The following is a 22,640-nucleotide window of genomic DNA, read 5'->3' on the forward strand; positions in this document are numbered from 1 at the left end:
ATAGAGAAGTGTCGTATAATTATATAATTGGTCTGAAACACTGGTGCGATTAAGATAATGCCAGCGGTAATCAACGTGCTTATCTTGAATAGATGATCTTTCATCATTCCCTCTGTTCTAAACTTTTAAATCTCGTTTGAGGTTGTGGTCTCCTTTAAGTTAGTACTCGGTTTCGGATCAAGATCTTGATTCTTCTAAGGATCTATCTTTCATGTGAGTCTGGTGTCTGTTTTATTATCTGACTGCTGTTCAAAATGAATGTCCTCTGTCGAAAAATTGTGTTCGCTGGGCTTCAAAACCTGGCGTTATTTTGTTTGTAATATACATCACATCAAGCTAAGGACGATTGGCCCATGAAACCTTCAAACGTTTGAATATTTATAAGATTACAAATTCAAACCTTTAATCATGAACTCGGAACTCTGCCATCCATCAACATCTATCTTCTTTGATTACAACGTGCCGATAATGAGGGCCAATATATGATTCATGGCTTATTTTACAATTCAAATAAGTCTGCATATAAATTGATTGCTGAATCAAGTAGTATTTCAGAATTTGAAGGTATTCTTAATTTTCTATATTCAAAAATTAATATGTATCGCATTTTTGTTTAATAGATTTTAGCAAACGTTAAAGATCTCTCTCTTAAGTTTAATTTTATTCTCTCTGACAATCAGTATTTATAATTGTCCACCGTCATCTGTAAAGTTGGGCGGAGTTTAAAAATATCTCCGCTACTTTTATCTCCCTCATTATCGTCGGATACGTGAATTCCAACTTCTATTTTAGCGTCAAGCAAACAGCGATTTTTTTTTTAAATGTTTAAAATAACTGATGTTATTGGTGTGCGAATAAACCTAAGCATAAATGAATAAAATTTATGCTGATTCATTACATTCTCCTTTCACGGACCAAATTGAAGCTATTTTCTTTCCGCATTTTTATTACAAAGAATTTTATACTACATTTTATTAATTTTCTGTTGGCATCAGTTGAAGTCATCCTGAACATTATGAACAGAGAAGATCCCAATGCAAGGAAATTAAACTTCTAATTTTATTGCATTGTATTGGGATGCTTCTAATTTTATTACATTGCATGTTTACTAATTTTATTACATTGCATGTTTACTAATTTTATTACATATCTACATTTGCATATTACATTACATTATTACATATTTACATTTACTACAAATACAGTACTCCCGATTATCCGCGCCTGCCGTACTAAGTTTTTTTTTTTTTTTTTTTTGCTTTCATGCAAAGAGAAAATGCTTCCAAAGCAAGAAGCAAACAGAAATGACTGATTTCTTCAAAAAGGTGTAGTTTTCCAGTTATGCTTTTGTAATTACATAATACATTACAGTATTAAAACAGTACATATGTATTCATTTTTCTGTGTATCCTTGACGCCTCTCGTAAGTACAAAGCACTTTTCTGTTTTCATTAACAAAATGCATTTTAGGTTAGTTTTGAGTGATATACTAAAATATTAAGCGTTAGTTAAACATTTCCTGCTATTTATTTTACGTTTTATTGTACATAAAACGATTTGGAATTACTGTTTTCTCTTTTGCTATACCCGTTTTTAGCTTTTTTCGGATTATCCGCGATTTTTGTTATCCGCGGCGGTCGCGCCACCCAATTCCTCGGATAATCGGGAGTGTACTGTAATATTTATTTTTCTTTTCTTAAGAGTACTCTGCTAGTGTGCATGAGATTTTCTACTCCAACTTTCGATGGTTAACTTGTAGCAATCAGATATGAGATATTGTTAACAGTGTAGCAGACCGTCTATACGGATACGTCTTCTAGTTGTAATTATAAAAATTAATATATAAACTGATTACACGATGAGAAGTGGCGGAGGGAGGATATTGAGTTGGATTGTTTTTAAAGAATTTATTCCAACATGTTTCCATTTATTTCGAAATTACGAAGCTGCGTGAAGATTCTTCGAGCCAATCTTTAATTGCGAATTTAAGGAAAACAACATTTCTTATCCTTTCTCTCATTAAAATACAAGAGATCGCGGAATACCCTAACGTAAAATATATTATTAATTGTGATAGCAGTGTAAATATATTATCTAGAAATGGGATGTAGGGGTAGAATAGACTTCACTATTCAGCTCGCGTATTACGAAATGTCTGATTTTTCTATCAAATTATGTAATTAATGATCTATATCAAGATAGCAAGTAATTAAAAAGATATGAATCATTTGAATGTACTTAACGTATTTTGTGTCCCTTGCAGTTTTATAGAGAAAGATATAACAATGAATACTCTGGATGGAATGGGATTTGATCAAGATGTTGATATGATATGACATGGGATTAAATAAAGATGAAACATATGGAAGTCATTTTATAAAATTTATGAATTATATTATATGCACATTATTATCGTTCAGCAAATTTTCATATAGAATTTTTAAAAATTTTTAACTTTTTATGGTATATGGATGTGAAGTGTCGAATTTCTATTCTTATGTATTTTAAAAGAACTACTCTATCTTACAGGATGGGTAAATATATTTAACTTCATGAATGCTTAGAAAAAAAAAAGATACGCTATAATAGAAGAAAAAATCATATTATTAAAAAAATAAATAAGTCATTTTGATTAGAGGATTTAGAAAAGTCAACAATGCTATCCTTATTAGTTCACTTTACATTATAATTAATATCCTTCTTCTAGCAAGCACTCAGACGTGCAAATAAAGCGCTAAATTATCGTCTGCATTCGGAAAAAAGAAGAGCGGGGGTAGAGAGGAAGGAATCGAAAGTGGATGCCTGAAGATTCTTCAAAAGCACCTGTATTCACAAATTTCCTTTTTGGATATCATTTTCCTGCAAATGAGGCTGAATACAGAAGCTGGAAAGGGAAAAGAGTGGCAGCTGCTAGAGTGTGTCAAGGACGCGCACTTAAAAGAGACAGGGGGGGGGGAGGAATAATAATAAATAAATAAACAAGGGAATAGATTATTGCCAGATTCTTTTCTTACAGGCCACCCCACAATACCTTCTTTAAAGAGAACTTATTATCATTGTTTTTCCTTTCTCCCTGCCAACTTTGAAAAAGCCTCACAATGCTTAGTTTCGCACGTTTCTCTTCTATTGTCTTTTCGAAATCTCTGCATACACACAGCACGGTTCTTTGATCGAAAGGTGGCTATGAATTCTCGGGGCTTATTCAGTCGTGGTGATTCTTTTTTATTTTATTATTGTTTGTAGCTCTGTAAAGAACGGTGAGGCTGCGTTTTTGGGGTTTATTTGTTTTATTTTTCTCCCCTTCAATAGTTGCATTGACACACTTTTTTTTAAGAATTGGCGAAAAAATAAATAAAAAAATGAATTTTTAGTATTATGGTGACATTTTATTTCAGTGTTCTTGGATTTTAATCGTGAACATCGTTTATTGCCTCTGCTTCCAATAATTTACTAGTAAGAGGAAGTAATAGTTAACGAACTTGCCTTTATTTCATGTATTTTCTGTTGATGATGCTGTGTCCGCGTTACTACGGAAAAGGGGTGCAGTAGCTTCCGAGGATAAAGACCCCTGAGCACCCTAGTGCAGAAGTTTATGAAGCTCATATGAAGATGAAACTCACTCATTCGCTTGCTTAACTCCTTTTTACAGGGGGCACATTCACACACCTCACAGATAGAACACAGATGAAGAACAACCATGCCCGAACTGGGATTCGAACCCGGGACGCCCAGATCACGGGGAAGATAATGATTGTCCACCCAACTGTTTAAATAATCATAAAGATTATAATCGCAGGGGCATGGAGAGGTGTCCTGGGGAAGATGATGTATTTCCTGTTTTCGGAATGATACGTTTTCATGAAATAGAAACCAAAATGTATGTTTGTATTTAAAATATTACGTGTTTTTCTAATTGGGTGCGATTTTTTTATTACGTCAGTTTAAGTACAAGAAACGTTGTGTAATTAATCAAGAATTTCAGTTATTCTAAAAATGTGGAATTAACATTTAATAGACTCAATGATTGATTGTCCTCTGATAGATTCCTCCATTCTAAAATGACATTGCACATTGACAACTCCGAATCTTCCCTGATAAAATCTGAATAACCGGACTGCCGCGACAGAATTGGTGAAAATTATGGTTGATTCCAAAAGGCCATTGCCGGCCAATCCTTCCCGTGGGAAGCTCGTCCCGTCATCGACGGGGGGTAGTCGACCCCACACCATTTCTATACTCACCCAATCATCATACCATCGCGCGATTGAATGTTTTCATGAACGAGTTTGAAGTTCATAAGATTAAAAAATTCTACATATTGTGGATTGCAATAATTCTTAAAAAATAAAAAAAAAAACATTATGCAGAGATGAAATTGATATCATTAAAAAGAATTTTTTTTCTTCTGTATTTTCAAATTAAAATCTGTTCAACTCTTTATTTTATAGCTATTGTGTTCACTTGTCTTCAGATTGCAGTACAGACAGACTTCCTCTGAATGGTTTAGTTCAAAATTTGGTACAAAATCTACTAATTTGGTTCTACCCTTTATTGAATAAAATTTCGGATTTCTAACTCAAAGCCTTTTTGAATTATCGTGCTCAGAGACTGAGATATAATTAATTCCTAAAATGTGTTGTTTGGATTCAGAAATGTTTGAAATGTGGGGCTTCGTCAAATTTCCGAGTTGGAATCCTTTGATGGTTCATACATACTTTGTCGAGTTTTTCAAACAAATCATTTTATAAAACCGAGTATTGCTGACCATATATATATATATATATATATATATATATATATATATATATATATATATATATATATATATATATATATATATATATATATATATATATATATATATATATATTTATATATATATATAAGAATACAACTTCCGCAAAAAAACCGCATCCATTCATTGATAATGCTCATTATTCCAAGAAATTATTATACAGTGTTAAAATTGTTCGTTAAAAATAAAATGCTTCATACTTTTTTATCTACTGGTTACTTCCCTTCAAAACTTCGGCTGGAAATTGGGGCACATTTCCATATTTTAAGGATGTCAAGGCCACTTCAGTAGAAGTGTTCGAAAATTAGAATTATCTGCCGTAGCCCATGAACTCGTCGTAAATTCGTAACCTATTTATTTTTTACTATAATAAATTGCTTTGTAATTATGAACGCGTGTATATGACAAGTTGTAATAAATCATCAAATTCCAATTATAATTTTAAAAAACGAGTCTTATTTGTTTCATTGAAATTAAAAGTTACTACTGTCTGTAAGCGTTTAAATATATTTTATATCTGAAATAGCAGCCAGTTTCAATATTAATTTTTGATTTTTTTTTTTTTTTTGGTATTTTTAAAAAAACTTATATTTTTTCTTACAAAACGAAATGAAAGCAAAGCATTTTAAATACTTCTTAATCTTAGCAATATATATATTTTTTTCCCACTTCGAACTTTTCATATTATTTTCTCATTTATGAAATATGCAAAAAAGAGAATAAAGCATTGATACTCGATAATTATCAAATCAAGACATTAATTTTGCAAATATAACATCGAATTTAACCCTTTAAAGGGCCATTTTTTTCTAGTCATATTATGTTAAAATATTTTTAAGCTTGAAATTAGAATAAGAAAAGGGATTCATTTAGCTTATTAGATAAATTTAATTTGATTAATTCATTAATTTGGTTAATTAATAATGAAGTAACAAATCAAGACACATCATTTTGTCTGAGATAAAGAACTGCAGCATCTAAGTTTATGACTTATTAAAAAAATTTGTCAGAGCTTATGCCAACCTATATAATTTCATACAAAGATTGATAAATTTGGTGGGAAGCATACTTCCCACGGCCCTAGAAAGGGTTAAAATAAAACTGAGCAAAAACCACCATTTAAAAGAAAGTAATCATTTTTGCTTTCGTATTTCAACAAAATAAAAGACATAATTGAAATAATCAAAAAATTATCATTATTAATCGGTAAATAAATCAAATTATATTATAAAAATTTAAATTTATTTCAAAAATAAATTATTTTCATTTTCGATATATATATATATATATAATGGAATTTTTTTTAATTGATAGTGCCACAAAAACATATTTACTGTTATTATATTCAAAATAAGCTTAGTCTAAATTGTTCTTTTTACTTAGTTTTTCCACCCTTCTTACTTTTAAAATCTTCTCAAAAATAAGAATAATTCTGCCATCAATTCATTTTATAAACTGTGATAATCATTATCTTATTTTCATTTTGACGAAAATGAGCACACCAGGTAATCGGAACTATTTTGCATAACATTACACAATACGAAAAAAAGATAAATTTTTTTAAAATAATCTCTCCAATCACTCACTCTGTTCCCTGATTTCAGTGATTGTTTCGTTAGCTAATATCGTCAGTAAATTATTATCGACAATTAATACTTCAGCGATCATTCCGTTATGGCTAATAACTTATTGACAAATAACTTTTTTCAAGATTGTATCTCACTTCAACTGCATACTGTTCGTTTCTGAACTTGAAGAGCGATTAAAAGATATAGTAGATTTCAAGTTGATTGAAATTACGGCCAGATGCTATCTCAAGATTTCTGCTGAAATTGGAGATTAGAAAATGAAAGGGAAGTCCTTATCTTCCTTTTTTAAACTAATGGTTTAATTTGTTTGATTACATTTGTGTTTGAATGTAATAGCATTTATTGTCTGCCAACGGGTTTTAAAACCCTCCGTGCTTTTGCGCATGCGTTAGGATGGATTTAATTCTTCAAAATAGGGGTGAGAGGAAAGATGAAAGGTTTCGGATTACTCGCAGACTAAATTAAAATAATAAGGTCAGAAACGACACGATAATCACATAACGTGAAAAAACTGAACGTAAAAAGTATCTAATAGGGCGGGAATCAAGGTCAAAGAATGAAGTAATACTGAACGAATAGTAATTACAGTGCACCACGAAAGCTTTTTACCTTCCCTTATATATACATAGTATAGTATGATTCGAATTCGATATTTTCGCTAATATCCACGTTTCACGTTTTAGATCTCCCTGAGTTCGAAAAACACATTTTTGGAAAATGTCCCGTCTTTATATATATATATATATATATATATATATATATATATATAATATAATGTGTGTGTGTGAGAGAGAGAGCAGGTTACTTTTCTGAATTACTTTTGTTTCAAGCAGACGTATTTTTATGTTTCACTAAGTGGAACACTTGGAAAACGTAAGTGTAATGATCACGATGACCCCGGTGCGTTAAGGTCACAGTTTCAATCGCTAGAGGGTTTCAGGTTCGAAACCCTATTCCACTAAAGAACCACTATGTAAGCTGGTTTGGTATATGTTAAATCTATTAGGATCAGTTGTCCTTCCGCTGGTGTGGTCGGAAGATTGGAGAAGGATTACCTGCTCAAGTATCATCCTCGTCTTCTTACCGTGGTTCAAATTTACAAAGTGCATCCCAAAATAGCTTTAATGTTGCTTCAAAATAGCTTTAATGTCTTCAAAACGAGATATTAATATAATAATTATAATAAAACCGAGAGTTAAATGTCAACGCTGTTAATCGTTATTCTGTAGAATTAAACTCAATGAATTTTAAATAAGTTCCCGACATATGTATAAATACTAAAGGATAGAAAAGTGAAAAATATCTATTGAGTAATTAAGACTTCACGTAAATAAGTTCTTTTAAGAGACCGAAATTGTATTTCATTAATGATTTAACAGAAATTATATCCTTTACACTAAAGGGAAGGGTATTCCGGTAATGCAAATAAACAAACTTTAAGGAAAACACTAGAATTCATTGAAAAAATTTTTGAAAATATTGCGAAAACCATCTTCCCACAGTCTTCATGCATCGGGAAAAAAAAGAAAAGTAAAGAAAGAGTTTTGTTAGCAGTCAAAGGTTTCCCGAATTCTTTCTCCGATGTGCCGCATTAAGTTTCAAGGTTGTTTTTGCGTTTTCCTTCGTGAGTGTTTATTAAGTCCACGTGCGACAGGTAGAATTGTCAGGAAATAAATATCTGTTCTTTTGGAAGAGAATAAATGAACAAGCTTATGAATAATTGAAGAATCTTAAATTCAAACAATGTGTTTCAAGTTTGTACAAATAAAGGCAAATTCATTAATTTCGGTGAATTGTTAGAAGCAGAATCCGATTTGATTTTAAATTCGTATTCATTTTATAGAGTTAATTTACTTGCTAGTTTATGAAATTTTCAGGTTTAATATCTGTCACAGTATTTCTAAATCTAAGGTACCAAATAACATTAATAAAAATTTAGTAATAAAATAAAACTCAAAACTTAACTTTTGTCATCATATATTTATATTCATTTTTCAATTTTTTTGCTGTATTCAAGGTTGTCCATTCTAATCATGGCCTAATAGCTAATGTCTTAAACATTAGTGATAGTCATATGTTTACAGCTGGGAAAATTCTATAAATGAAATAAAGAATTTTATTTTATATTTCTTGAGCTTATAAATGCACTTCTGAGAAGATAGCGGGGCCACGGTGGCCTGGTGGTAAGGTCTCGGCTTCGGAACCGGAGGGTTTCAGGTTCGTGACCCGATTCCACCGAAGAACCGTCGTGTAAGTGGGTCTGTTGCACATTAAATCCGTCATGACCAAACGTCCTCCCGCTGGTGTGGTGTGGAGAGGGTGCCAGCTCAGGTGTCTTCCTCGTCATCTGACCGCGGTTCAAAATGACGAGGTCCGTCCCAAAATAGCCTTAGTGTTGCTTCAAACGGGACGTTAATATAACAAAACCAAAAACTGAGAAGATAGCGATGTATGGATTTTTGTACAGTATTTTAACCCTTTCGCCGCCCTCTCCCGTCTGCGAGAATTTCTGTTTTTCCTCTATTTTTCGCCGCATTAGAATAAACAAAAATAAAAACTCAAACAAATAAACATTTACAAAACGTTTTAAACGTTTAAAAGTTTAAAAATGTAGAAGAACGCTTTAAGCGCGTTACGGCCGCCCTACAGAAGTTTCACTTGAACGCGCTAGACGCGTTACGAATAACGAAGAGGTTAATCGTATTTAGTAAAATGTTTTCGATATTCCATAATACTGCCATTAAAAGACCCAGTTATGAAGCTGTGGATATCTCTATTTTAGATTGTTTTAGATTACTTCAGTAGTGGCCGCCGAATGATTGGCCGAAAAATTACTATATTTTTTCGAACAGACAGTGCCTAGATTCGAACTCAGGATTCAGATTAATCTCCATTTGGTTTTCCTTTCATTTTGTGCTTTTCAAAATCAGTTCATGGAGATTACATATTACGCTTGCATTTGTATATTAAAATTTTTTTATTGATATTAATCCTAACTTTTTATTTGTCCTCAGCTTCCGGCTATTCGGTCACCATAATAATAGTATTTTCATGACAGACACCTTTGTTGTACCAAATGAGGAACATAAACAGAAGATAAGTGGTTCCTTCAGCGTGCAAGCGCCGTTATCCAGAATCGACTAGAATATAACTGGCCAATAAAAGTTTAATTTAAATTATACTTGCACAATAAACGTATTTCATTCTGATTAGTTAGCTAATTTGAATGCTCTGATTGTTGAAGTTGGCAGCTGTTTCATAGTTTTATTTTTTCTCGAACTGGATTACGATATGTGTGGAAGGAGGTGACGATTGATGATGCACATACGAGATGCTCTTATGAAATAAAAATTGGCGAAATCGGAACAGTGTTTGCGGCTGGAGGACTCTATGAAGATTTTTCCCATAGAGAATATGCAGTGAGAAATGCGTTTGAAAATTTTCTCATAAATGAGACGGGGTGCAGGTGACCAATGTTGAAATATCTAGACGTTATAAGCTTTTATACGAAATAAAAATTACCGAAATCGGGCTTTTAGTTGGGCCTGGAGCACTGGTTCTTTGATTTTACCAGTTATTTTAAATATATAAACATTCATTTTCCTTATTAGGTGGTTTTACTTAAAATGTTCTAATGCGGTCAGTTCAGGGTGACGTCAATTGCGTTGCGACACTTTGATTTTGGAATCAGTTGCGCAACTTGCAAAAGAAGAGACGAGATGTAAGACAAGATGACCACAGCGAGGTTTGAATCAACCTGTAAAATCACTGATGACATGCGTTGTTACGTTTTTCACGTGATTGTGATGCCATCGGAAGCTTTGACATTATTTCTCTTTCTCTGGGACTCTTTTTCTTTTTTATCTTATACCTTCTTTGGTTCTAAATCTAAATAGTAATCCTGGGAGGGAAAAATAAATAAATAATAATAATAATAAAAAGAGTTGGGAAAAAAAAGCAAAAAAAAAAAAAAAAAAAAAAAACAGAAGTTGAGACGAAAAATCTCTTGTCGAAGCAGCGGCGATTTTCTATGGCAGAGAAGGAAAGAATGCGGGTCACCTGCGAAAAGGCGACTTACCCCTCCTCTTTTGTCGAAACACCCCAAAACAACAACAACAAAACTAAGATGAATACCTTCTACTCACCTGCACAGTTTCGGTATTCTGACTTAGTAGAGACTCTTCTCTCTTTTTCGAACACCTGATAGATAGGTTTTCAGTAGGAGTTAGTGGGTTGGGTTACTTGGTGTCCTTTTCGTATAGTGTTTGAGTTTTATCACAATGTCCCAGTTGATTTTTTTTTGTATTATCTTTTATTTTTCAATAAAAATTCGGCTGTTTAGAGAAGTTTTGTTTGAAAATTTTACTTATTTGATTTCATTGCCTTTATTACATTGTTGCATGTGTTTTAGAGTTGTAATATAGTTTTTTTTTTTCTTAATTATTTTAACGATAGTTTTTGAAATACAAAAAGGACTACTTTGGGACTGATCTCTTAATTTTGAGCCATGGTCCAATAATGAGTTTGGTGCTTGAGCTGGCATCCCTCTTTCCAGATACACTCTACACCATCGAGAGTATGTTTGATCCTCGACGTCAGATTTAACTTTCACTACATTTTCTTATACAACACAGCTTTATTGGAATCGGGTTTCAAACCTGGGATCAAACTGAGTTTTAAACCGAAGGTGAGATTTTATCCCAGATCATCGTTACCGTATATTGATTGAATGTTCATGTGATAATATACTGCAACATTTAAGCTGGGCGGTCCATTAACTTTTTGCGGATAAGATGACTTGCGTTTACTTAATGGTAATGGCACTTCATTGATGAATCGGGCCTTATTTGCTTAATGGCATAGTCTCAGCTTCATGAGTAAGCTGGGCCACAGTTGTCCAATGACAGTCTCAGCTTCGTGAATAAGCTGGACCACAGTTGCCTGATGGCATGGTCTCAGCTTCATGAATAAGCTGAGCAATCGTTCTTTACTTGTCTGATGGCATAGTTTCAGCTTCATGAATAAGTTGGGTAATAGTTGCCTTATGTCAGAGTCTCAAGCTTCATGAATGAATCGTTCTTTACTCGCCTGATGGCGGAGTCTCAGTTTCGTAAATAAGCTGGACCACAATTACCTGATGGCATGGTCTCAGCTTCATGAATAAGCTGAGCAATCGTTCTTTACTTGTCTGATGGCATAGTTTCAGCTTCATGAATAAGTTGGATAATAGTTGCCTTGTGTCAGAGTCTCAAGCTTCATGAATGAATCGTTCTTTACTCGTCTTATGGCGGAGTCTCAGTTTCGTAAATAAGCTGGACCACAATAACCTGATGGCATGGTCTCAGCTTCATGAATAAGCTGAGCAACAGTTGCCTTATTGTAGATTCTCAGAGTCTCAGCATCTTGAGACTCTTCTGGATCAGATGGCAGAGTCTCAGCAGTAAACTTCTATAGCAGTTCTCTTAAAATGACATATCCTTTTTTAAAAATTAATATATGAAGTTTTTTTCATATCCATGTGTAGATCCGGTTTATTAAAGAAGCAAAGTACGCAATGGTCTAGGAGCTCTACAGATTTGGAATGTCCTGGGCCATCGAATTTTTCTTTCTTCAGTATTTCGAAAAATATTGTTTTGCTTTCGTTTAATTATAAAGGTGATATTATTGGTTTTTATAATTAAATTCTAGTATTGTTTAAATTAATTTTAAAGCAATTTTTATAGCATTTCTAATTATTATTTGCAAATTTTATTTTATAAGTTTAAAAAATATAATGCATTATAATTTTTTAAAAAAATGTACCATCCCATTATAAAATCTTCTTTAGATTATGCTTTAAAAAAATTGTCTTTTCCTTTACTGTTTTGCTTAAAATTATTTTTTTCTTTCAGTTATACATTTTTTTTTTTTTTTTTTTTGTAAACGAAATATTGAAACTAATTTTTTTAGGAAGTTATATATAGTTAATGTTTTGCTAATTAAGTTTGTCAAAATTTGTTGTTTAAAACTACTCATATAATAAAAATTAAATTAAATCGATAAAAATGTTTGATTTGTATTGTCTAAAAACACCTATAAGGCTTAATGCGGTCCTGCTTTTGTATTAAAAACTAGGAATTGCATTCTATAAAAAGGATTGTAATAAATCTTAGTTTATGATTTTTTCATAACTCACATATCTGATTTATTTAAGTCCGAATTCACTTCTATAAAATGTATTTCAACTTAATAGAATCTTTAGAGAGAAAAAATTGTGGTGCTGTAAAGGGATTCGGTTTTCTTATTTCAGTGATATTTGCCGTTAAATCTGGCGGATGTAATGACGGAACGCATTTTGTGTTACTGCGTGAATGGATCATCTCTTGTCATTGAATCGACATGCCACAAGGAAATATTTTTCGAACTTTTTTTTTTTTTTAAAGAACGAAGAAACAACATACAGTAAATTTCTGGAAAGTTCTGTAATGTTGAAAAAAAAAAAATGTTTTTTTTTAAATTTTTTTGGGCAATTATTATTTTTTTTAGTATTTTTATCGGTATTAAAAAAATGAAATTTGTATAAAATATGTTTTTTGTTTAATTTATATTCATTGCTGTGATTTATTAAATAATCTCTGATTAAACAGATTAAATCATGCCTCAAATAAATTAACTGATGAATCAACTGCTTATCAGTCAACAGGTGTGCTTAACTTAAAATGTGTAGAATTTTAGAAGTAAGCTCTGAAGAATTGTATTTTTAGGCGCAAATTACTTCTAGTTACAATAGCAATTCTTTACATATAAGACTAAAAAATTATAATACCAGCACACACACACACACAGAAAAAAAACCCTGTTGAATCTTACTTTATATAAAAGAAATAAAATAGATTTCTTCTTTTTATTCGATGAAGGAAATAAGCTGTACAATTGTAAAGTTAAAACATATAGGGTCATTTATATATAATAAGAGATTATTTATAAAATTATTATTTTGAAATAATTTTTTATTGCTTTTTAAACATTGAAAATCCCTTGTAATCCCTGAAATTTTTATGATTATTGAATTAAATGACTCATTAATATCATCCTGTCACTACAACAGTTTTTAATGGAATGCTATGTATAACTGTCAAAAAATGTAAAGCCGATTTAGTATTTCTTAATTAAGAAAAAATATTAAGTACAATTATAAAGCTCAACTGTCACATGTTTTTATTTCTTTGTAATTGATTCTGATATAAAAGAATTTTCCTTAGTAATAAAATTACTTGCCACCTTTTCGCCTATATATATAACGTAATAACTTTCATAGTTAATTTTGAAGAACTGTTTTGCATATCAACCTTTCACTTTCGATTTTTATTTATTTATTTTTCAATTTAATCCCACATCAGCCTTATATAGTTAGTCGCAGATCATTTTCAGCACACGTTACATTATTTCCGAAGATCGAAAAGATTAATAGATAACATAGTGAAGTGAGTGAGAGAGAATGCAAGAAAAAAAAATGAAAATGGAAAATAATATGAGGAGGGAGGGTCGTGCAAGCTTTTGTATGTTTGTGTGTGTGCAATGCGCTCTTTTCCGTACAGGTAGAAAACGTTGCTTTTCGCTCCTCTCATTGGACAGCACTTTTGTGGGTCAGTAGGCCCGCTCTGACATAGACCCACTACTGCCGCGTTGGATTATTAGGTCGCGGGGAGAAAGTTGCTATCCTTCGCTCACGTGTGTTTTTAGACTTTCACTTGCGCTAGAGGCTTCCAGGCTAAGCAGTCGCATGTGACACCGCTCTCTCTCGTGTGGATTAAACCGCTCACAGCTCCCTTCACAGGACTCGCCCGATTAATTAATTAATTAACTCTTAGTTATTTATTATTTATTTAATTTATTGATGCTCGACAAAAGGATGACTCGCGTCGAGGTGTCGTTGCTGGAACATTCTCCGTACACCCCTCTTCGAATGAGGCACCCCAGAGAAATCTGCTGCTGACCCACATATATATACTCTTATCATCAACATCATCACCAAAAAAAAAAAAAACACCTACCGACTGGATTTATTTTTTGACGTGTGTTATTTTATTATTGGTACTTCTCCCTTCAACACCTGATCGGTCTTGATGTGTGTGCAAGGTGGTTGTGATTCGATACTGCACTGCAACATGCCTTCCCCGGATTTTCGACTCAAACCCGCCTGATAGATAGTTTGTGTTATTTTTTCAACCGACTGAAAACTTGTGACATACAAACAAACTAGTGATTTATTTTTATTTTGATAAAGAACCGAAACAGTTATATTTGGTATAGTATATATTGGTTCGGCAAGATGATGGCAACGTCGCATCTCATGGATACATCTTTTTTACTAGGGCCCCCTGGCATGCTCGTTGGCTCACCCACCCACCAGCAACAGCAGCAGCCAGGACCCTTGGTGGAATACCAGCACGGACACGACCCGCCGGACACCAAAGAAGGCATCGAGGAGTTGTGTCCAGTGTGCGGGGATAAAGTGTCCGGCTACCACTATGGCCTGCTCACATGCGAGTCCTGCAAAGGATTTTTCAAGCGAACCGTGCAGAACAAGAAAGTGTACACATGTGTCGCTGATCGCAGCTGTCACATAGACAAAAGCCAGAGGAAGCGATGCCCTTACTGCCGTTTCCAAAAATGTCTCGAAGTTGGCATGAAATTAGAAGGTAAGTCTTTATCTTCTCTTATTTTATTTCTAATTCTCTTTAGAAATCTAAGATGCATCCTTTCAGATTCTTGGACCGTTAAAAGTAATCTTTCAGGATCCTAAGGCGAAATCGCGTACAAAATATTTATTAATCTTTTATATCGTGGCTTAGTAGTTTGCAGATTCAGGTTTGTTCTACTAAGCCACGAAGTTGATAAATGAATCAATTTTGGAGTTGTGGTCTTCGTAAGATGCATTGAATGGAATAGAATAGTTGAGATGCCAGCATGACTCAGCAGATTGCCATTCTAACTTCGAATGCAACGAGAAAAACGTTCTGAAAGTGAACTGGTTTGTCAGACTCTCTCCATCTAAGTTGATGCCAGTTACATAGCTCTAAAAAGTCTTCCACTTCCAAAGAATTCACCATTTCAAACTGGTAAAATCTTTCATAAACTAAAAATATGGCCGCCCATTGTCCAATAGGAAAAGTCTCGAACGATGATGACATTAGAGTAAGAATTTTTCAAGTGGGAAATTTTTAAAAAAAAGTTTTTAGTATAATTCTCTTTTAAGCAGTTTTTAATAAAAGTGTAAATTTGAAAAATTAAGTCTATTCATATTGTTAAGATCCATTTGGATTGTTTGGAACAGACTGCAAAATAAATAAATAAATAAAATTAAAAAAAATAGAAATTTTGCTGAGATTCAGTTATTGTTTAAAAGACATTTCTTAATATACCTGAGAAACGTGACTCTTCGCTTTTAGTACGATAAAACCAATACACAAGTCAATATCGCGTATAGTTTAGCTATTTAAGTGAAGAGAATTAAAAACCTCGGAACAATTAAAGAACTTTATTTTACTTTAATAATTTAATAAAATGAAAGTTAAAAATTATGCTTTTTCTAGGGATTGGTATCAAAATTACTTAAGTTTGATATAATATTTCTATCTTAAATTTTAAACCAAAAATTAGTAAATGAGCAAAAATATGAATCGGCCTCGTCAAATTAAACGGGAAAACGGGGGGGGGGATCTGTTTTGAATTGATTATAAATGGCAATATACAGTATAGTTTATTTTTCAAAATTTCCTTATCAATTTCCATCTCAGTAAAAATTTTAGGATATCCTTCTGTGTAGGTTAAAGTGTGATTGCGAAATTTGATATTTGGGTTGCCAGATAGTCAGTCAATCAGAGAAAAAAAAATCTAGGTTTCATTGTGAATTGGAAAGATATTGGAACGAGCGAAAAGAATAAAAAAGTTACATAATATTTTATCTCATTCTTATCATTCACTAGATTTTTTTTTATCACTTAAATTTGGGATGATTCCAGAATTCAGGACGTGAAGGAGAGGGGGGTGGCACGAGACTGTGTCAAGGTTATCCTGCTCTACTTTGTCTTGGAAGTGTTGGACCGATAAACACCATGAACTAATTTATATATATATTTTTTTTAAGTTAATATTATATTTTATGTTATATATTATTATATATTTATATTATGCTATATTTATTCCTTTTAATTAAAAAGAACATTATGTAGCTAATTATTTACATAGTTTTAAATCATTTGAAAAATTTACGTTTGACGAATAAAAAAATGGAAGCAGTTCATTAAATCCAATTAACCAAGACATCTTGATGTTTAAATGCAGCTCTTATATTTATTTTCTGAGTTGAGTTTTATAAAAGTTATTTTATAAAGTAAAAATGTTTAAATAGCTTATTTTAAAACATTTCTGAGATCGGATTAAAATTTCATAAATTTTTAAAAATTATAGAAATAAAAAGCATTTTAGTTGCATAAAAATTAAGCTTTTTTTTTTTTTTTTTTTTTGAGAAATAGCCAGAGAATATTATAGAGAAATCGTCAACTGCACAATTTTATATTTTGGCATATTGCTATTTATTTATAAGTGATTTGTCATTAAATATTAGTTATGTTTTCTCAAGAAAAAGCCCTATAAAATGCCTTTTTTTTTCCCTTCTTCTTGTATGGGCATTCAAACTTTAAATAAAATTCTTATCTATAGTAATTATATTAGTTACGTTAGATTCTTATTACTTTTTTAAAAAAATCATTATTGTAAATTAGAAATACAAATGAGACTTTCCTCATTCTAAAATAAATAAATAAATGTTATAAAAATCAGTAAATGGATGCAAGTTTAAAAAAACTGTGCTTTATAAAAACACCGACTGCTTTTTTATGTTAGTAAATCACAATGAGTTTTTCCTCGAATATTTTCGAATCATAGTTGAAAATTGTTAAATTCATAAAATCATTTTATATCTGCTGCATTTCAATTTAATTCGTCATCTTTCAAAACTATCAGGAAAAGAAAAATAAATAAGTCATCCGAAATCTATCGTTTAATTAAATAAACCCAAATCAGTTTCAGACACTCTTTGTTATATCCATAACTACCATGAAAATAATCATGTCACACATATTCCACTAACTTTATTTATAATTCATGGCATCACGGGACGACGCAAATCCTAATTAGAAAACTGGAATACACATTAGGTTTTTCCCGCAAAAAAAGACAAAAGAATTTGGCTGCAGATGATTTAATGTGACTTAGTTTTACCAGTAAAAGGAAATGGCGGCGTAATGTTTACTCTTTTTCCGCTGTTATACTGCAGGCAGATGTCACAGCGAATTGATGTAAATATTTAGTCAAACGATATCATTACGACTTTTGGAAATGGTTGGTTTCGCTATAAATATAGAAAAAAGAGACGCGCGCTAGGATCCTGGAATTGCTTTTGGTTCTTTGAAGTTGAAATGCTATCTATCTGTTGGATGCTTTAAAAATGCAGGAAGAATTTCTGTGACTCTTCGCTGTTTTTCTTTGGTTGAAGTCTTATAGTTGTGATTTATGTTTATTTATTTGTTGGAAATATTTATTTTCCTAGAATGTAAAGAGAATGTCATTTGAATAAAGTAATGATTGTGTTAAATATATGTATTCTAGTTTTTGGAAGTGATTTTTTTTTTATTAGGTATAATATTATATATTGATTTTTGTTGTTTTGTTTTGTATTGTATAAACTTCATTGGAAAAGTTCTACCTAAATTATATCTACTGTATTTTGCATGACTTCAGCATCTCCCCCCCCCATGCCGCCGCTTCCTTGTTTAGATATGTATATTTGACTGCTATATAGTATATTAAACTGTACCTGTTTCCATTTCTTTAATCTTTTAATTAATGGAATAGTTTTATTTGTTTATCATTTTATTGTAGAAGCATCATGTTTAGATTTTATTTGATTCTCAGTATTAATTACTATGCATATATGTTTGTAATATGTTACAGACAGATATTAGAGCATTATTTTTAACATTCTTGAAAATACCATAAAAACTATAATTAATTTTAAAAAACAGTTTATGTATTAGATATTAACTATATTAAATTTTATGTTGCTTTAATTTCGAGAAAATAAATCCTAAAAACATGATTTTGTTTGAAATTGTTATTGCATTTGAATTCATTTCGAATATTTGTCCTTCTACTGTAATTTTATCAATGTACAGTTTGTAATATTAATTATGATATGTTTGTATATTAATTATTATTATTAAATATTTGTTCTTATAGGAACATTTTTGAAACCTTTTTCAATTCGTAATCTCTTTTTGAAAGGGGGGCAGGTGAAAATCGTGACTTTATTTCCTGTAGAAATTTTTGTATTAACATCAGAGGAAAGGGAAAAATAAATTTAAAAAAAAAAGAAGAATCAGTAATTAATGATAAAGAAATGGTAATTCTATTTTGAAATTATTCAAAACCTTTTTATGAAATTTCTTTGTGCTGATTTAACTAACTTTATTTTACCTCTTTTTTAAAAAAATAATAATAGTTTAGAATTTTAGGAACTAAAGGTAATTAAAAATTTCTACACCTCTGATATTATCTAAGATCCCAAAGTTTAAGAAGCCGTATTATGAGGCATTAAATCCTTCCAAAAATATTTTGAATAGTTTAATTACCATTTAAAAAAAATTTATTGTAAATTTAAGTCAGCAAAAGTTCATTACATAAATTATTGTTGTGTAATATGATAACAGATAGCATTTAATGAAGTAATAAGCAGTTAAAGGAACGATGCTGTCAGTGAGTCGTTATTCTTAACTCAGTTATTAGTAACTTATCCTTATTTTTGGGCGTTACTAAAGGTGGTGTTGCCATTCTTCTTCCTACTTAACTTTTAACCTAATGTGATGTGTAATCTTTTGGTGGCCTTCTTTTAACCTCTGCAAGTGATAAATGGATTTCCTGGGCTAATTTTTCTTTTATGTTAAAACAATTTCCTCTTAATAAGTTTTTGTGCATTAATGCTTTATATGAATTGTAGATTTAAATATCATTTTTAAGAATAATACTTAATGTATTTAATATGCAAAGTAGTTATATAATAATATTCTTATTTGTTAATACCATTTTAATTAATTTTGAATAAAAAATTGTTTTATCTAATGGTATTTTAGATTGTATTGTTGAAATTCTAATATTAGAGCAATAATTAAGTAGAATATGTAGAATATTTGTTCATTTTTTTTTCTTTATTTAAAATATCCTCCTTTAATTATAGTTTATCGAAAAGTACTTAATACTATTGTTTAAAAAACTAGCTTCAATAGCAATAAAATATTATTTATTACTGGCCAAAAATTTTGAGTTTATTTTGTAAAATTGTATTTTATACTCATAGTTAAAAAAATTTTAAATTTTATATATTTAAGTTCAGTTATGATTATCAAATTGAAATTTTAATTTCATCAAACTAGTTTAAAAACATATGTAAATAAAAATCATGCTCTGTACCATATCTGATAATTTTTTAACGACTTGAATCAGTTTATTTATACATTTTATTTGTCCCATAACGGACAGTTGTTAAATTAGTGTAACTTTTTACTCTCTCTTAATCATCTTTGTGTTTTATGTTATAGTCATCTTTGTGTTTTATGTTATAGTCATCTTTGTGTTTTCTACATATTCTGTCAATAATTTCTAAATAATTTGATTTGATATAATATGATGAAACAAACTTAAAATCGCAACTGGATAAAAGTCATGCCTTTTGAATGATAGATTGGTTATCCTTATAATAACCTGAATCAATCCGTTTTAAGAGCAATATAAACCTCCATGAATCACATGACAAACAAACAGATTCAAAACAGTTTTCAAAATTAGGGTACACCTGTCGAATATTTGATACGTTGCCAACACTAGTTTTCTAGGTCTCTCATTGTCAATTCTAGGCTTAGTAAACATGGCTAATATCACATTTGGAAGATGTTCATATATACGTATATAATTTTTTTTAAATCTTCCAGTAAAAGTCACCTAAATATTCGCGTGTAAAAACCAACACCGTCAGCAAGCAACAAACGAACGTTTCGGATTCCGGCTCTCGGCGATAAATCGCCAGCTATGCAAAGTGGTATGCCTTTCCCTCTCACCCCAAACCGCCCAGAACAGCTTTAGCAACAGCAGTCGACCTATTTCCCCCCTCTCCCCCTTCGATGCATGTGACCTACTGACCCTATTGGCAAAGGCAGCGAGAGAGATAGTGCGACGTTATTTCTAAAGCAGCGAGCGTTTCTGTGCCGACTAGGTCACTGTTAAAAGATTACTCTCACTTTTTTTAAACTTTACACTCTCTGCTGAAGTTTTTTTTTTGTGCGTTTTTGTTTTGCCGTTTCCTTTTAATGTGTTTTCCCTTTCAACGATGTGCCTCTTTAGAATGCCAATTTTTCGAAGACAATGATGTTCGAAATATTCTTTCCTGCTTTCACTTTCAGAGTTATTCTTATGTGGCAGCGCGCGAAAAATCGTTTGCTGTGGAGTAAAAGCTGGAATGTGTTGCGCATGCTCCATAGCTTGTGCAAAATCGTAGCTTTTAAAATTTTTGAAAATTGGGTTTATCAGGTTGTTCTGAGATTCTTTATTCATTTTTTAAATTAAAACTCGTGGCTAATAAGATTCTGAAAATTAATTTATCAGATTGATTTGAGATTCTTTATTCATTTTTAACTAAAAATCGTGGCTGATAAAATTCTAAAAATTAATTTATCAGGTTGTTCTGAGATTCTTTATTCATTTTTTGAATTAAAACTCGTGGCTATTAAGATTCTGAAAATTAATTTATCAGATTGTTTTGAGATTCTTTATTCATTTTTAACTAAAAATCGTGGCTGATAAAATTCTAAAAATTAATTTATCAGGTTGTTCTGAGATTCTTTATTCATTTTTTGAATTAAAACTCGTGGCTATTAAGATTCTGAAAATTAATTTATCAGATTGATTTGAGATTCTTTATTCATTTTTAACTAAAAATCGTGGCTGATAAAATTCTAAAAATTAATTTATCAGGTTGTTCTGAGATTCTTTATTCATTTTTTGAATTAAAACTCGTGGCTATTAAGATTCTGAAAATTAATTTATCAGATTGATTTGAGATTCTTTATTCATTTTTAACTAAAAATCGTGGCTGATAAAATTCTAAAAATTAATTTATCAGGTTGTTCTGAGATTCTTTATTCATTTTTTGAATTAAAACTCGTGGCTATTAAGATTCTGAAAATTAATTTATCAGATTGATTTGAGATTCTTTATTCATTTTTAACTAAAAATCGTGGCTGATAAAATTCTAAAAATTAATTTATCAGGTTGTTCTGAGATTCTTTATTCATTTTTTGAATTAAAACTCGTGGCTATTAAGATTCTGAAAATTAATTTATCAGATTGTTTTGAGATTCTTTATTCATTTTTAACTAAAAATCGTGGCTGATAAAATTCTAAAAATTAATTTATCAGGTTGTTCTGAGATTCTTTATTCATTTTTTGAATTAAAACTCGTGGCTATTAAGATTCTGAAAATTAATTTATCAGATTGATTTGAGATTCTTTATTCATTTTTAACTAAAAATCGTGGCTGATAAAATTCTAAAAATTAATTTATCAGGTTGTTCTGAGATTCTTTATTCATTTTTTGAATTAAAACTCGTGGCTAATAAGATTCTGAAAATTAATTTATCAGATTGATTTGAGATTCTTTATTCATTTTTAACTAAAAATCGTGGCTGATAAAATTCTAAAAATTAATTTATCAGGTTGTTCTGAGATTCTTTATTCATTTTTTGAATTAAAACTCGTGGCTATTAAGATTCTGAAAATTAATTTATCAGATTGTTTTGAGATTCTTTATTCATTTTTTGAATTAAAAATTGTGGCTAATAAGATTCTGAAAATTAATTTATCAGGTTGTTTTGAGATTCTTTATTCATTTTTTGAATTAAAAATTGTGGCTAATAAGATTCTGAAAATTAATTTATCAGGTTGTTTTGAGATTCTTTATTCATTTTTTGAATTAAAAATTGTGGCTAATAAGATTCTGAAAATTAATTTATCAGGTTGTTTTGAGATTCTTTATTCATTTTTTGAATTAAAAATTGTGGCTAATAAGATTCTGAAAATTAATTTATCAGGTTGTTTTGAGATTCTTTATTCATTTTTTGAATTAAAAATTGTGGCTAATAAGATTCTGAAAATTAATTTATCAG

At 30.8% G+C, this 22,640-nt stretch overlaps 1 protein-coding gene across 2 annotated transcripts in view; it reads left to right on the forward strand.

Annotated features, from left to right (window-relative positions):
• LOC129957595 (nuclear hormone receptor FTZ-F1-like) overlaps nt 1–22,640 on the forward strand; it is a 270,079-nt gene that overhangs the window by 133,300 nt on the left and 114,139 nt on the right. For both annotated transcript variants that reach the window (XM_056070009.1, XM_056070010.1), the window contains exon 4: nt 14,739–15,065. In XM_056070009.1, coding sequence (XP_055925984.1) covers nt 14,739–15,065 — 327 coding nt within the window. The remainder of the gene's footprint in view (nt 1–14,738; nt 15,066–22,640) is intronic.

This window comes from Argiope bruennichi, chromosome 11 (genome assembly GCF_947563725.1).
Source record: "Argiope bruennichi chromosome 11, qqArgBrue1.1, whole genome shotgun sequence".
In the NCBI taxonomy this organism is placed as follows: domain Eukaryota; kingdom Metazoa; phylum Arthropoda; class Arachnida; order Araneae; family Araneidae; genus Argiope; species Argiope bruennichi.